Below are 16,814 nucleotides of genomic sequence, written 5' to 3'. Positions count from 1 at the left end.
AATGTCTATACTTCATAGATATTGATCCAAAAAGGTCATTCATATCCCATTTTAACTATATGATTGAATCAATACCCAGGAAACATTTATGCATTAAGTAATTTTGCACTGAAGAACATTAGTCCTTTGCTGAGACAAGGCTCCTGCTTACTGAAGAGGAAGCACACACCACACATTCAGGAGATGCACAGCATGTTCACAGGACTGCATTATGGTAGTTCATTTTTTTTTCCTTTTACTTTGTTTCTTTCTGAATTCTTTTTTGTCTCCATGTCTTCAGGACATAACACTCACTGTTGCAATGGTTCCCAGTTCTTCTGAAGACCTGGAGAATGCCTATTGACTGTACATGCCATCAAAACAATTTCTGCAATTTTTCCAGTACCATTGGCCTAGTAATGAATCATACTCATTGCAGCTTTGCTGCTGTGGTTAGAATGTAAGTATGTGATCAGCTAAAGAAAAATGCATTTATTTTTTTTCCCTCCTGCAGTGGAGGAGTCGTCCTAGGAGGAGTTACAGGTCAAGAGAGTCTGAATAAAATCTCAGAACAGCTGTCACTGGTCCAGCTAAGGACTGTAGTCTGCAACACTGTTAATGAGCGTAGCGAGCTAGATCTAAGAGGAAGTGATGTAGTAGTAGACACAATCACCAAGATGTGGCAGAAACTGGAAGCAAAGTAATGAAAACATCAATAAAGAAAGGGATGACTCCTGTGAACAGGAAACTGCCAATGAGGATTGGTAGTAAATTTGAAGAATTTTCAGCTGGAGAACAGGTAAAAATGTTAGAGTTTTAAAAATTTACTTATTTAGTCTTCCTTTATTTTAAAAAACATTTTCTCATTTATGCTCAGGATATACAATGAATGTAAGTTTTTCAGAGAAAGCACTTTTTTTTTTTTTTTTTTTTCCTCTTGAGCTTAAGGGAAAGGAGTTGGATGGGAACGGCTCTACATGTGTTTGAACCCTTCCTCCCTTATTTAAAAAAGCAAAAGTCAGTGCTTAATTGTTCCTATTGCTTGCCTGGGCATTGCAGGAAGCCTGTGAGGTCCCTTGAGAAACATGCAACAAAGCACATCCTTGCTCTGCAGCCTCCTGTTCCCAGTAGCAAGGAGATAAAAAGATCACTTAAGAAGCAACGTGCTGCACTCTGAGCTCAAGAAAAGCTTAATACCAAACCGACCAGTATGGGTTTGGAGGAGACAGTGTGCTGTTGTAAAAGAAACACTTACTATGAATTAACTAAAGAGAAGAAAAATACCAAGAAAACAAAGAAACGCCTAATGTGGCTCTTTGAAGCTTTGAGGAAGCATATTACTGCAGTTGCCCTGGAGGTATGAATCTGGAATGATGTGATTTGTCTTTTTAAAGGAAGGACAGCAATAATTTGGAAACAGCTTAAAAAGAAAAAGTTCTTAAATCATTTAAGAGTGAGCTGTCAATTGAAACTACAAAGATTTTGTGTTTACAGTCATATAAAGTAGGCATATCTCTTTTGATAACACAAAAATTTACATGCTACATGCTGAAATATAATTAGCATTGTGGCCTAGCTAACTTGAAGCTAAAGGTCAAGCGTTCATGGAGTGATGCAACTATGCTATTAAATCAACACACAAGACCCTAGCAGAAACCCCTGGACAAATGTAGCCATTCACTTTTTGCCAATACGTTCTTTCTCCTTCCCACTGTTCCTTAGGACACTGTATTTTCTTTCTGCTAAAATATTTTGCTTCCTAACGGATGGAGTAAAGGGATGTATGACAAGGTAAAATTTGCATTCAAAGGGGACCAAGTATCCTGTTGTTTCTACTGGTCACCATCCTGTAATGCTGTATTCCTAATGCAAGAGGGTGCTCTATAGACATTTTATGTGCAGCAAATACTTGGCTTCAGAGGAAACTTGCCCGAATGGTACCCTGATAAGAACAATTGTATTTTCCCTTGTGACTGCAACTGGGCAGAGAGATAAAGAAATGAGTCAGCTGTGTGCATCCGGGAGTGAAGTTACCTTCCTGTAGGTTTTACAAAGACATCCATAAATAATTATAAAATATTTAACAGGCTTTTATATATGAATCAATTATTTAATGTTAGCCATTCACATTTGTTCTGTGGAACATGAATCAGGATTTGGACTGGTGATATTTTTAAAAGCATCTATGATATTACCTATATGTTTGATATTACATATGTGTTTGATATTACATAGTGCAGTGTCTCCTGGTAGATACACAAATCCTGCAAACCCTATACAGTTCAATTTCAAGTCAAAGGCCTGCTTTAGTTCTCTGTGCCACCCTGTACCTAGCAATAGACTATGGAATCAGTTTATTCCAGAGATCAGAAAAGGTAAAAGCAAAAGGAAAGGTAGAAGATATGAATAGTGTGGAAGTGTGAAGGGGGAAAATAGTGGTTTCTACAAATGGTTTGTTCTGTGATTCATGGTGTTCTGGCCTGTTACTACCTTTTTATTAAAGAAATCATTGAGACCATGATGAACATATGCTAGAATGAATTTGTGTCACATTTGCAAGAGATTGAGAATGTGCAGTAACTTGATTAGTGACTTGGAGTGGATTTTTATTTTTGACATCTTGATAAATTTCAGAGAAGGATTTTCTTAAATGGAAGGTATGAGAAATCCCGAAAAGGAACATTTTGAAATGACCTATTGACAAAGTGCTTAGAATATATATATTTTTGTCTTTAAGAAACAGGCAAAATAATTCATTAATTTCAGTATTTCTTGAAGATATACACATGTAATACGCAATATCTCTTTTTTAACATTCTTCCTAAGTCCTTGCAAAGGCTTTTCAGTGCATTGTGTAACAGAACTGGATTTTCTTCTCAAGTCTGGTTCTCAATACATTCCTAAATAGAGTTTTTATATAGTTGAATCAGAAATGTGTTTCATTTCCATTGATAAGGTAGGTGAAAGAAACTAAAGTGTGAATGTTTCTAGATTTGCCCATCAACAGGCAGTTATGTTCTGGATGCAGCACTCAGTAGTGCAAGCAGCAAACTGAGATTTGGGGACTGGATCTGCATGCAACAACTTGAATACAAAAAAGCACAGAAATGTGATTTGATGAGATTATTGCTGTTTGCTACAAGGTGATGAGGTTTGCTTTCCTTTAACGTTTGTCAGTTTTTAAGTTGGAGTGACCTAAATACATGCTTTCTCTTTCTAAAATAATTACCATTTAATATTATACTCCAGAGTATGAATTAAATTACAGTTAAAAAAATCTTCTGCCTGAAAGGCAGAGAAAGGAGGTCACTGAACAGAGCAACATTAAATCTGAAACTCTATGGTACAATAATAGAATAAAGAGTAATGCTGACAGGGACAATGCTTTTGCTCAGGCTGCAAACAAAATGCAGCAGTAGAAAAAGATGGACAGAGCCGGTTTTACACGACACAGAAACCTGGTTCCAGATGCTTCTTGTTGGCACTGAGCTTGTAACTCTGAGAAAATTTTCAGTTTAGTATCAGTCTGTCATATTAAAAGAATAAAATTCCTAGAGCTGTCCAGAAGCTCAAACAAACCACTGGCCACCTTGTGAGATTGGGTCTGTTTGTTTGTTTAATGTGCTCCATTTTATTCAGCCCTATTATTTGACCTTGCCCACAACTATCTTTTTTATCATATCCTAACTTTGCACACAGGAAGTGTCTCCCAGGAAAGTTGTTACTAATTGATGTCATCTTGCATCTTTGCATACAAGTGCAAAGGCACTTTGTAAAACAGGTCTGTGCTATGTAAATATTTACAAGCACTACTTCTAAGAATGTTAAAAGGAAAGCCTTGTGATCACACAATAAACCTTGTGAAAGGAATTGTGGGTGGTAATAGGAAAATATGCTAGTTTAGCAGATTCCCAGCCATATTCTCATATGATTTGACTGCATTCCTGTCTACCAAACAATATTTTTGGCTCCTGGGCTTTAACCTACTTAACATATGAAACTATGTTTCTTTGAATGTGCTTGTCAACCTACTCCTAATTAGTTTATATTAAAACTGTAGGCTAGACATGGCATGTTGATGGTATATTATAAAGCAGTCAAGTTTTAAAACCAGAGATGGATGCTGACAGAAGATTCTCTGCCTTTTCTGCCCTAGTGATTTTGGATAACTTGCATATTGTAAGAGTATTTTTTTAAGTTAAAACCAAGACAAAGCCTGCTAAAGCTAAGTAGAAGCAGAAAAGGGCAGGTCACTGTCTTGTCCTCACTTGGAGACCCAATTCTGGGTGTATTTTTTTTTCCATTCCAGAAGGAATGAGTGGAGCACATGATGAAATAAATGACCTTCTAATTTGCCCTGAAATATTCAAGATGTTGTTGACTACAGCTGCTCTGTTAAGGAGCCCTGAAAACATATAATTTATTTAGCCTAAAAGCAACTGTGCTGTGTTTGAACGTTTTTGAACTGTTTGTAGATGCAGTTCCTAAACAAAGTTGCTATTTAAGGCTGGTACTTGCACAGGATACTGCTTGACACTGTACTGATGAAAGCTAGATCACTCAAAAGAGCTTCCAGCATGGCAGCAATATAGCTGGCATGTCTTTCAATAAATATTCAGAACTGATTTGCTTTTTCTGTCTGTATGCTTACTTTTTAATATTGTCTCCTTTGTGCCAAGGGTTTGTTTTAGGGGGTTGTGGGTGGTGGTATGATTTCATATTTCTCTTATTTCTATAACATTACAGATAATACAATCAAGCTTATACATCCTACTTCTTCTAAAGTCACTGTTATAAGCAATTTCCCAGAATACCACTGCAGGGATTGTTCTTGGTTGAATGTTTATAAGGTATCTTTTACTTTCATAAATTTTGTTCTAGAAAAAACAAGTCTACTACTGGAGAGCACCATACCAGGCAAGAATGAATTTCTTTAGAAAGGACAATGTATGAGAGCAAATAGTTAACAGAACTCACTGGGGAAAGGTGTTTGTCTATTGGGTATCTTGTATAGTAACATAAGGAGTCAGTAGTTCATTAGTGCTGAATACTAATTGCATACAAAATAGTTGTTTCCTGTGTCCATGAAAAGCTGTTTAGCATTAAAAAATTGAATGCAACATTTATGAGTATGTAATTATATAGAGCATAATAAATATGCACATTATACAGTTGGCTGAAGAGAAATATGTAGAATTACTTGTTCAAAATAATTTGGCAAATGGTTCATGTGAGCTGTTTCGGCTTACGTACTGACCATCAGGAACTGTCTTCTGTATTAGATGCTTTGATAAATAACGGCTTACAATTACGCTGAATGATTAGTTTATAATTTCCTACAAATCACACGTTGTAGATTCTGCTCCACAGCTTTCTAAAATGGCTGTGTGAACTCATGCATATATTCACAATATTCAATTATTGACAAATACTTGTTTAAAAATGCAAATTGTGCACAGAATTTTCATCTTGGCTATCTCAGAATTTCACCTTTGGTCCTAGTGAACAAGTTACTGTATGTACTCTGAAATAGCAGGGATTTTAGTATTGCTTGACTAAAGGCAGAAACATCCCTTATGCAAATGCCAGCCAGCTGTGAAGTGGAGCTCCTTGGTGAGATAAGTTCTTTGTTTTCAGTTCTTTGTCCAGCTACACTTAGCCACCATAGGGCATGCCAAGAGGAGAGCTGCATAGTGGGGGCATGATGGGAGAGAGTAGGCACCGGGGACATGTGGCTCTGCTCCACAGCACTGAAGGAAGAATAGAGATAGTGACATGATTGATGACTGCTGAAGATGTGCACTTTGATGGCAGAGTGGAGTGGGAAATAGAGGTTAATGGAAGAACAGAAGATGTGCTCAATGGACCCACCTTCATGCATAATTAATCCTGTCTTAGAGGTACAAACATGCTTAACATCATTCAGGCAAACACTGAACTACTTAGTTTTCTAGTATGTCCTGAGGACTTTCACATTTCCATTTAAAGCAAAATGATTACTTTGTAATTTTTCAGTCTCAGAGCAGAGAAACAGAAATCCTGCCATAAAGAGGAATAAAGGTGTTCAACTAGTCATATTCTACATCTGTGATTTCTGCTTTGCTGGGAGGAGATTTTTACCACTGTATAAAAAATTATGAATTCATGACACTGATATAATCTGCTTTTTCTCTACTCTTTGAACCCATGGAAAATGTAAAAATTCAACCATTTCAAATACAAAGATTTTAACAGATTAATCAGTCAATTTAACATGGATTAACTAAGATTCCCAACATGCTTTGGAGGGCCAAAACTTGCTGCTAAGTGACTCAAATTAGCCTTAGCTAAAATCTAGCTAAAATCTGCCTTAGCTCAAATCTAGTGGAAGTCAAGATTCCTCACTGCTGACTTCTGTATCCAAAAAGTTTTTACATTGATGGGGATTTTTCACTTAATGTGGAAAAATAGCTGTGAATGTTAAAATGTATCTTCCATTCAATACTAATAAATTTTGCAGAAAGTGTAATGATGCAATTTACTCAGCAATAGTGAGAAATGAATGTTTTGCTCAGACATCACACTGTCCTAACGTGTGTCTGTGTGCTCGTGATTCAGATTATAGGTGGTTTGAATTGCCTTCTATAATGGCTGTGTTATGTGTCTCCATTGACCATAAAGAGAGCTTTTGGGGATCAGATTCTACCTTAGGCAATTCATTCGTGTAGAACAAAATACACAGAAAGTTTGCTTCTCTGCTCGCAGTGACATTCCCAGTCAGTAGGGCAGTCACCCTCACCCCCCAGGAAAACTGCACACAGCTCTGCACTGCCAAACACCTGCTGTGTCTCCGGGTGGCCCTGCTGCCACACATACTTGCAGGCCCCCCTCCAGCTGCAGATCCCCACACACAGCTCCAGGAACTTTCCTCCTTCTTTGCTGAAGGAAATGCTGGAAGACTGATTTTCATCCTGGGCAGCATGTGGCAATCATTAACAGTTTTCTGACTCATCAGAATATTCCATCTTCATGTAAGTAACGTATACTGGAAAAGGAGAATGAAATGTCAAACACATCCTTTATAAGATAAAATTAAACAGTCATATGATGATGCAATGGGACCACCAAGTGCCAAATGCATACTTGTAAGGGTTCTAGATGTATACAGAGATTTATAAGGCTACGTGGTTAAGCAGCGCACTTATTTTCCTACTATGCTTTTTTAAAAAATTCTAAGCATATACATGCATGACATTAACAGTGCAGTGACAAAGTCACCAAACTGGAAAAAGACAAATGTGTGTTGCATATTCTTTTTTCCTGTTGTTTACATTCATTTTTACTCCAGAAAAATAGAAACAAGTGCAAAATATGTACTGTGGAGTAAAGCACCCTGAAGGCATTTATACAAACCCATCCCCTTACTGTCATTGCACTGAGAAGCAAGTGGAAAGATGAGATTCCTCAACGAATGCAAAACAAGAGGCAGAAACATAATCTCATCTTTTCTCAGCAAGCAGGAAAATCTCTTGCACCATTCTCTAGTGCTGGAATTAATCAGCTTCTGAATAATACTTTCAGACTGCTTCGGAAGATGATTATATATTAGAAAGTCTCAGTTTAAGAAGCCGCTCTGCAAGTGGATGAAGGAAAGAGAAGACGATATGGGGCATGCTGTACACCAGTTCAAGGCTCTGTTTTGGAAGAATTGGCTCTGCCGTGTGAGGCAACCGGTGAGTTTTTGGAAATCATAAAAAAAAAGCAGTATTTTAAATCTTCTTTTAATATCTGTTGGAAAGATTGTACCTATTGGTTTCCCTTTTTTTTTGCTGCAGATTGTTAAAGGTAGGCTGGCTGCAAGTGGTTCTTGTTTTGCCTTTGGTCGCCTAATTGTTGAAAACACAAGTAGAGAACAACACTATATTTTAATTCTGAAATAGCCGAATACATCAATGCTCCCCAATTTGCAAATGAGATAGGAAATCTCATAAAAGTTTTGATGAACCACAGCTTATCTTTAAATTATCCATGGATGCTACCAGTGCTTCTAGCAGTGGTGAGGATAAAAATAAATTTTCTCCACATTACAGGTACTCATTTGTAATGTAATAAAACTTGCAAAAATGTGATAAAAATCTAGATATGGGGGAATGCAAGGACATGTATGTTAAAATTGTATATACTTCTAAATTACTTTTCGTACCCACTTTACAAAGCCTAATGTAACCTTTCAAATTCCAATATGCAAAAGAACGTGGCAGCTACTTCAACAGCAGTCAAAATTAAAATAATACTCAAATGTGAGATGAGATGTCATTTGCTTTTGCTGTGATTGATGTGATAATTTAATATAGAAGGAAGTGAATTTTCTCAAGTGAGCTAAATTTTTTGCGGGAAAAAAATGTCACTTCAATTAATAGTTTCTCATTGATTTCCCTTGTCTGTGATGATCTGGGGATTTGCAATGAGGCTTCTTGGTTGCTTCAGATAGGATTGCCTCAATTAAATAAACATACAGCTTTTCATTTCAGAAATATTTCACTTAAATAAAATTGTGATTTAGAGAGACAATTTCTTCTCCAAATGATTTCAAGTGATGTTTTTTAATATGAAAAATATTTCTGGGAGGGATACTGTTGGTTATATTCTTATCCATTCCTAAACACTTCTCTATGCTCCCTGTTCCTTGTATGTCAGTGTGCATTAAGCAGCTTCTCAGTATCTCCTGTTCTCCTCCGTACTGATCCATTTCTTTTCTTTCTCTGCCTAGCTTTCTCTCTCATATATTTAAGGATGAAATCTTCATTTATGTACGTTTTCATTTTGCCTAACTGGTAGCTTTCCCAAAGAGAGAGCTCACCGAGATGCATACTTCCCCAAACTAGGAATTACAGTGAATGACCCAAAGGAAACTTAATTCTGCCTGTTCAGAACTAAAAACTGCCCTGGGAAATTTTCAAAACTTCCTTATATACTCATTGTGCAAACACTGAGCTGTGAAGGTGCTCCATATGCAGTTATGCAAGAAGAAATTCAGGTGGATTGTCCACCTACACAAAAGACAGGTCAGACCCTCATGAATCTGAACAGAAAAGCATGTCCTGAAAGATCTGATGTGCTTCAGCTCTGTATTATATTGTGTAGGTCTATCTGTAGAAGGCAATTGTCTTCCCATGGTTATTTATCAGCAGTCAGGACTACAAGACAAGTGTGGTCTGTTGAACTAATGATGTGTCATGAACATCACATGGTATTAGTTAATATTACATGTGAAGGGAGTGAAGGGGCTATGAAAGACATTGTGTTCTGTAAAGAGTAGGTGTTTTGACTGAATTCAGACAGGCATCAGTGCCTCTTATTAACATGGTTCAAAGGCAGCAGAGAATAATATGTACATTTAGACATCAGTTGGAGTTTGAAATTGCAGTTGTGTAGAAGATACCTTCTCATTCCTGTTTTCAGAAGCTTTTGCTCCTGACCTACAGATTCTGGAAGCTCAGGAGATACATAAAAAACTTAAGTAGTAGAGTTGCCTGTTATCACTGCATTTTTTAAATATTGTTTATGTAGTATTTATTACAGTCCAAATTTGCTACTAGGTAAAGAAAGAAATGTGATTCCCAAATTCTCTTGTTCTGATACCTTAATTTAGAGGAGAATTGGGATTATAATCATGTTATGAAATGCTTTGAGTGTGTAGTTGCTAAAATAGCTATTAAAAGAAATATGAAACAAAGACTATCCTAAATCTATGCCTTTCTTTAAAAGCTGTTACTATTAATAATTTTCATCTTGGATTAATGTTAAGTTCAGAGAAAATGCTGCCATAATTATTTCTCTTCATCTGTCCCTACACTGTGTCATCTTTGCCCTGCTTCTGTCCTTTGCAGTTCACACTCCTTTCTTCCACACTTTAAAAGATATAAACATCCCTAAAAGTTGCTCACTGCTGAGCACAATGTTTTGCACATGTATGTTTTTGCATCAGTGCAAAACAATAAAAATAAAATAACAGTGAACAGTTACAAAGTTGTCCGTTTTATCTGTCAGATCCTAAAGCTCTATTACCAAATTCACCATTCCTTCCAAGTGCAACTCACAAGAATGGCATGAGCTCTCAGATCCCAGTTCCACTCAGTGCCTGGTTAAAGCAGCTGCACAGGGGCTGCCATCTTTCAAATGCCCTTTTTTTGGACCTTTTTCTGTTTGTGCCTTTCCTATTTGAACATGAATATGCCTTACAAAGCAATATTACTTCCCACCTTTACCAGGAATAACTTGCTCAGTAAGATCAAATTTTCTTGCTTAATGTCTGCAGCATGCTGATGGTTCATTGAGTCCTCCAACCTATTGCCTCTGCAGCTGCCTTCTCACTTCTTGTACTTACCCCAGATTCCTCTTTTATCATGTGCTCTGCTAGAAGCCAGCTGAATGGGATATGCTTTATTTGTCTAAAAAAAAAAAAAAATCATTAGTTTAGCAAAAGACAGGACTGCTAAGGGCTCTTTTGGGGGGTTGGTGAAAAAAAACCCCAACTATTTCAGACTCCCTCATGTCCAAGCATCAGCTACGTGGTTGCTGCTGTTGCTATACAGGCAGTGGTTGTGATGGTACTAAGGACAGCTGGAGCAGACTACAGCAATGTGGACAATGGGATTATTTCTTAATATTCCTAGGTTCTCTGCAATTGCTGTTATCAACATCCAGACTCATGGTACTTTAACAAAGAAAGGCATAAGCATGTTAGACTGAGAAGTCTACCTCTGATAAACCATTAATGCATAATGAAGTTTTGGAGGTAAATGGAAAATGAAATTATTTGTGTTCTTAAAGTGTTGTAAACAACAGAAGTTATTCTAAGGGGCCTATACTTGCTTGGCTCACTGGTATTCTCCAGCTGCAAATTTGATATCTTTATTAAACCTTGAATTTTGTATATTCACCAAAATCATTGCTATTTAACTTGTTCTATAGGTGCAATGAGGTTTCTCAGGTGAATGGTAACAACCAAGGAGAATGCATCCCAGAATAAGAGTAACAATTGTTTACAGTTCTTATCGTTTCATTAGATGCCTTTCTACCCCAGTGCCAATGCTAATAGCATTGTGCAATGTTCATTTTGATCCCTAGGTTTATGAAAAAAAAAAAGAATCTGCCCTTTTAAAAATAATGTATTTTTATATTTTAAGAATTTTTGGCTCATGTGTCCCAAATTTGGAATAGTAACCCTTCTCTGCATGCCAGAGTTTTGGATGTTCTGACGAAGCCAAATAATTTTGGAAGAGCTTAAACAAGAGGCGAGTTCTTACCTGTAACTGTTCTGTACCTGTCATACCCTACAGTGTTACAGCCTGGGTGACTTTTCTAGTCACAGAATATTCTCTTGTATTTCTAGCCAGATGACACTCAGTTATACCTATGAATGGGTTATTTCTTCTCCTTTCTCTGTTTTGCTTTCTACATACCATCAAATAATCCAGCAGCAATTCTCAGTGGGTCGAACTATTCAAGTTCAAAATCTAATTGCAGACAAAAAAGCCCAGGAACAGGCCAAAAATTATTAACTGAACTCTACCTGAAATAAATTAACTTCTTTGGCTCCATCCAAAGTACACGGAGATGTAGAAGAACATCACTCAAAGTTTTAGGCCAAGTGATATACCACACCCCATAAAAGTTGCAAGAGTGGACCTCTGGTCACCTGCTATGGTATACCAAGGGGAGTGTCAATGGAGAAAGTCCAATTAATTTCACAGCTATCTTAAACATGAATGACTGATCCTTAATGCAGCCTGATAGGGGAAATGGTAAGGAAAAAGAAGGTGCAGACTGAGGGTATTTCTGTACTTGTTTGGGTGAACTAATCTAGATTTTGAAGTCAGAAGCTTGCCATATTCTGAATTGATGGGAAATTTGTTTCTCCATTAGTAGGTTTTTTTCGGTCTCAGTTAATGGGAAACACAATATGTTTTCTGCTTTTCTGTTTTGGTAAGCAACTAGAATAGAATTTTTCGGGTATCATAACTCCTATAAAGCTGTTTGTACAAGCTCAAATGCATCACACAGTGCTAGTACCATGCTGTTCCTCAATTTTAGTGATAAGATAGCGTGATATTTTTGATCCTAGGTCTAATTCTCCAGATAAGTTTAATAAAATCTGTTCCATCCCTCTGGGAAGGCCTTTGTAATGATTAAAAGCCTTCAAGTCTGTCCATTCTCTGCTTTGTAGCACAAATAAATCCCTCTCACTAACATATTTAATCCCCTGCATTTTTTTGCCTGAAACCTTCTTACTAAGTACAAACAACACATTAGATTTCCTTGAACAAAGAGGTACTATCACCAAGAAGTGTCCTAGTGAAATGCTGCTCCAAATTCACATCTTTTTTAGTAATGCCTAGATTTAGCTCTATGCAGTAAGACTAGCTTTTTTTCTTAACAGTTTGGATACTGGTGACTAAGCCAGCAAGTAAAACCATTTCTGTTCTTCCCACATCATTAGCCCTTGTTAAATATAATGAAGAACCTCAAGGTTTTTTGGTTGGTGGTTGACAGCCGGTGACAGCCGTGAGTCCAGTCCTAGGCTTTCAGCCGTAGAGCTGCCTAGAATTAGCTGTGGCAGCTCCACACCATGGCTGTATTTACACGACTTTGTGTTTTGTCCTAGTTGTTGTACCGAAAGAGCAAAAAGCTGGTACAATTATCTTAGTGCCCAGGGCTCACAAGTATGATCCTGGATATTGTGCAATTGACTTAGAAGCTATTGAGCCAACTACTCTTTCAATTTCTTTATTTTTGCTTGATCAGCTTGCAAGAGGTAAAGGAAGCCCCTGGTAAAAGTTCAGTACAGCAGGACAGACAGAGAACAGAATAGCAGGTTTGAAATCAGGCTTTGGTGACTGCCCAGAGATGGTGTCCATGATACAGAACCCCAAGGGGCTCCTCTAGCCTACAGAAAAATGACTAGGAGCAAAGAAGGGCAAGGGATAAGTAGCTCTATCCTATCTAGACATCATTATCAAATGAATACCTAAATACACCTACAGCTGTGCTCCTAGATGTCAGGGCCCTGAGGGCACTGATAGCTCTTAATGGCCCTGAGCAGCCTCACCTGGGGCAGCCACCCACACACCCAGCCCTGCCCCTACTCAGACACCAGCTGGGGCCCTGCCCTGGTTTTGACTCAGTTTATTTTCTTCCTTGATGGTGGTATGGTGCTGTGTTTTGGATTTAGTATAATAATAATGTTGGTAACACACTGATGTTTTAGTTGTTGCTAAGTAGGTTTACCCTAAATTAAGGACTTTTCAGTTTCCCATGCTCTGCCAGTGAGGAGGTGGACAAGAAACTGGGAGGGAGTTGTTGGGACAGGTGACCTGCAGTAGCCAAAGGGATGTTCCATACCACAGAATGCCTTTGCTAGGAGCGGTGGTCTCTGACTCAGCTGTACCTTTCCGTAGGCTCTGCCAGTGATTACAGGACCATGTTTGATCCTGGCTGCTCTCACTGAACATGACCACAGCCTGCAGATCTGCCTTCTGGCTTGATCTTAGGCCTGTCTCACCACTGCAGACCCACCTAGAGGCCCAGACTCTCAGCTGAACCTAGCTGGTGCTACCCAGCCCACTTGCCTTGCTGGGGTATTGCAGGGCAGGCCCTGCCTGGCAAGGACCCCACTGGCATGGCATTGCCTTTGGCCCCCTGCCCCCTAGGGAGCTGAGGGCTGGTGCTACACCCTGACTGCCAGCTTAGGTTACCTTGAGCCCTGAGGTGAGTACCAGGGAGCCCAGCCTGTGGCTGACCAGGACTTTCCCCCTATAAACAACCCCATGAGGTCTGGTCTTTCACAGCCACAACCCCCTGCCTGAGCTTTTTGTGGGAACTTTCTCCTACCCTTTCCCCCCAGCACTGACCTGGAGGTGGTGGTAGTATGTGTCTCCAGGGGCAGCCTTGGCCCTTTCCAGCCCCTCATGGGCAGCCTGGTGATGCCTTTTCCAAATCTCTTCTGCAGTACCCTCTTTCTCATCTGCCGTGCCTGGCTTCAGCTCCTCACATACCCCGGAGCAAACATATTGCTCTACAGCAAGGGCCCTCTGGTTCCAGATAGGAGGTATGGGGATGAACATACAAAGAAGGAAGGCTGCTTCTAGGCCCCTAGGGGCACTGATAAGCCTTAAGAGCCCTGATCAGCCTCACCTGGGGCTCCACCTGGGCCCAGAGCCCAGTTGAAATGGGGCTTCTAGGCCCTCAGCTCCTGTCTGGGTGGATGCTCTCCTGTTCAGCTCCTGTGCTTGGTCATGCTCTAGGTCCATGTGCCTTAGGGAGTAGCTGGCCTTTGTGGCTCCCTAGAAGTTTGAAGGTACTACAATTCATGTTTTTTGGTTGGCTTCTATTTGGTTTGGAGTGTGTTCAATTTAGATAAATGAAAATTTCTCTAAATTTCAGGAAGTTTTTAGTTCCTTGTCTCATGTTCAGCAGAAACATCTTTTTCCACAGGGAAGACTGCCACTGGATGTTGTTCTTAAGTATTATGTTACTTTTCTCAGGTATTTTTCTAACATACCCAAGTTTAGGAATCACTTTTCTAGTGGAATTTGATTCAATTCTGATATTTTAGAAATAAAAATCCTTGATATGCTTTGAAGAAGTTAATAAACTCTAATGGGAGAACTTCAGTGGTGTTCTTTGTCATTTGTACTACGTTTCTGTTACAGAGTTTGGTATTCACACCTTCCTAGCGCTTTTATCAATAAATCTAGAAGTCCTTGGCTGAGTGGCAGTTTCTTCCTTTTTGCAGCTGAAAATTGAGACTGTTGTTTATGTTTGGTTGGTTGGGTTTTTCTTCTTTGTGTAATCCGTTTGGGGAGTTGCATCCTCTCCACAGAGGTGCAAGCGTATATCATGTGTGTGCAATTTGCTCAGAGGAGACATGCTCAAGACCCACAAATCCCACAGTGCACTGGCTTGGGTGCCTTTTCATTGTGGTCCTGGAGGTGGGAAGGCAGGGAAATGTGAAGTGTGGTGGTAGGTAATCTCAGGCCTATTAGCTTGGCCTCGCAGTGCCTTTCTGGAGGTGGCAAAGGCAGCTTTTGGAGAGAGGCAACTGCAGGTGAAAGAAAGGGTGTAATGGCAGCAGTCAGAGACCCTGGGAAGGACAAGGAGGTATGCCACCAGGCAGGGTTCAGGGGAGCATGAGAAGTTGCAGCAAAGGTGCAGAATGCTGCTAGCTTCTTAGGAGATATGGGAAATCTGTATGTAACTATCATCATGTTGTCAGAGTTACTGTGTTGACCAGTGGGAAATATCTACAAATAGAAGTGATAACTACTTTTGTACTCTGAAAGCAGTATACTTGGCAAAGTTACAAGGACTTCAATAGAATTTTTAATTACTAATTTGCTTTTAATGATCTTATTTTCCCTTAAGTAGTTGTAGAGGGGATACTTATTTATATATTTTTTAATTAAAAGATACATTAATTTTAATTATTTTTCCAAAATCCTGTTTCTATAGTACTCATGATGTCTTGATTTCCCTTCTCAGGTCCTGTCTCTCACTGAAATACTCTGGCCATGCGTGCTTTTCTTGATTCTGGCTGCAATCCGCTTCCAGGAGCCCCCAAAATACAAGGAAAACTGTATGTTTTATTTCACCTCTGTTCTATTTTGGTTGCCTCTGCTTGCAGAAATATTTAGGTATTATTAAAGATATTCTAGAAGGGGAGACTTACATGTAGTGGAGTCAGTGGAAAGAATCCTATAGTGGCATTGTTTTGTCTAACTGTGGGTCTGAGCAAGTCCTATTTAGGTGGGAAATAAATACAAAGTTTAAGGTCTGATTTGTCAGACAAGTTTTAGATATTTACTCTGAACTAAGGTGGGTCACTTATGTTTTAGTTGTACTTATTCCTTTCTGTTGAGTAATGGAGTTTCAATGACTGGCTCAGGAGTAGATAATTATGCAGTAGATGCTAACAGTTAGACAAGATGAATCTTACCCCTATCCACTTCCTGGGATTTTGAATGAATATTTTGTAAATAATAAAATCTTCCATTTCCATCAACACTTCCAAACTTGTTACGACTACCTCCATGTTATAAAGTTGGTTTTGCTTTTATCTTGTCAAATGTTAACTTCATTCAGGAAAGAATGATTTATGAATTATAATCTACTCAGTTTATTATTCTGTTACTCACAGATGCCAGTAAGTTGGGGATAAACCAGCTAAATTACAAACCAATTTGGTAAAACAGTTGTAGATCTGTAGAGTGAATCATCTGGAGAGAATCTACCCAGCGCTATACACATTTACTTTAGACTTGCTCTAGTCTGGACACAAAGATGCAGTGCATAATAATGGTTTGAGTACTTTAAGGGTGCTCCTCAAGTACATCTTCTGATTTGTTTTAGCAGAAAGGTGTACAATGTACATGCTTGGAGAGCTTGCTGCACTGTGAACTGGAGTGTGCTAAGTAAAAATATCTCATCTGCAAATGGTCATTCACAACTCAAATTTCATTATTTTATACATAAGGTACAGTTCCTGAGGAATGAGGGATGGCTTGATTAAGAGTGCAATTTCTAATGGTACATGTCTCAAAAATATTGGCACATGAATTTAAATAAAATTGGGATTTTTAAGTATCAGGTGCATGTAAATTCCCCGTTTTTGCATCTTTCAATTCTAAATATTCAGTAAGAGTGCTAGGCCAAATACTAGCTTTCTTATTTTGCTCTCATTTAATTCCTTTAATTTTGGTGCAATGGTTGCCAAAAGAAGGTTATCCAGAGGACAAGGGGAAGTATTGCAAGCATTTCTCATTTTTTGCTATTTTAAAGAAAGAAATGAGGTTAAA

The 16,814-nt window shown here is 38.7% G+C and overlaps 1 protein-coding gene across 2 annotated transcripts in view; it reads left to right on the top strand.

Moving 5' to 3' along the window:
* The first annotated feature begins 62 nt into the window (after window positions 1-62).
* Window positions 63-16,814, top strand: part of ABCA13 (ATP binding cassette subfamily A member 13) — a 218,324-nt gene continuing 201,572 nt past the window's right edge. Inside the window, exons 1-2 of one of the 2 annotated variants that reach the window (XM_080379025.1) lie at window positions 63-778; window positions 15,502-15,595. In XM_080379025.1, the coding sequence (XP_080235151.1) occupies window positions 683-778; window positions 15,502-15,595 (190 nt within the window). In that variant the 5' untranslated portion in view covers window positions 63-682. Of the gene's footprint in view, window positions 779-6,847; window positions 7,692-15,501; window positions 15,596-16,814 lie in introns of those variants that run through there. The other variant, XM_080379026.1, reaches the window with a different exon arrangement.

The sequence above is a fragment of the Falco punctatus genome (genome assembly GCF_963210335.1).
Source record: "Falco punctatus genome assembly, chromosome: 3".
Lineage (NCBI taxonomy): Eukaryota > Metazoa > Chordata > Aves > Falconiformes > Falconidae > Falco > Falco punctatus.
The sequence above is the reverse complement of the archived record's forward strand: the minus strand, read 5'-3'. Positions and strand labels throughout refer to the sequence as shown.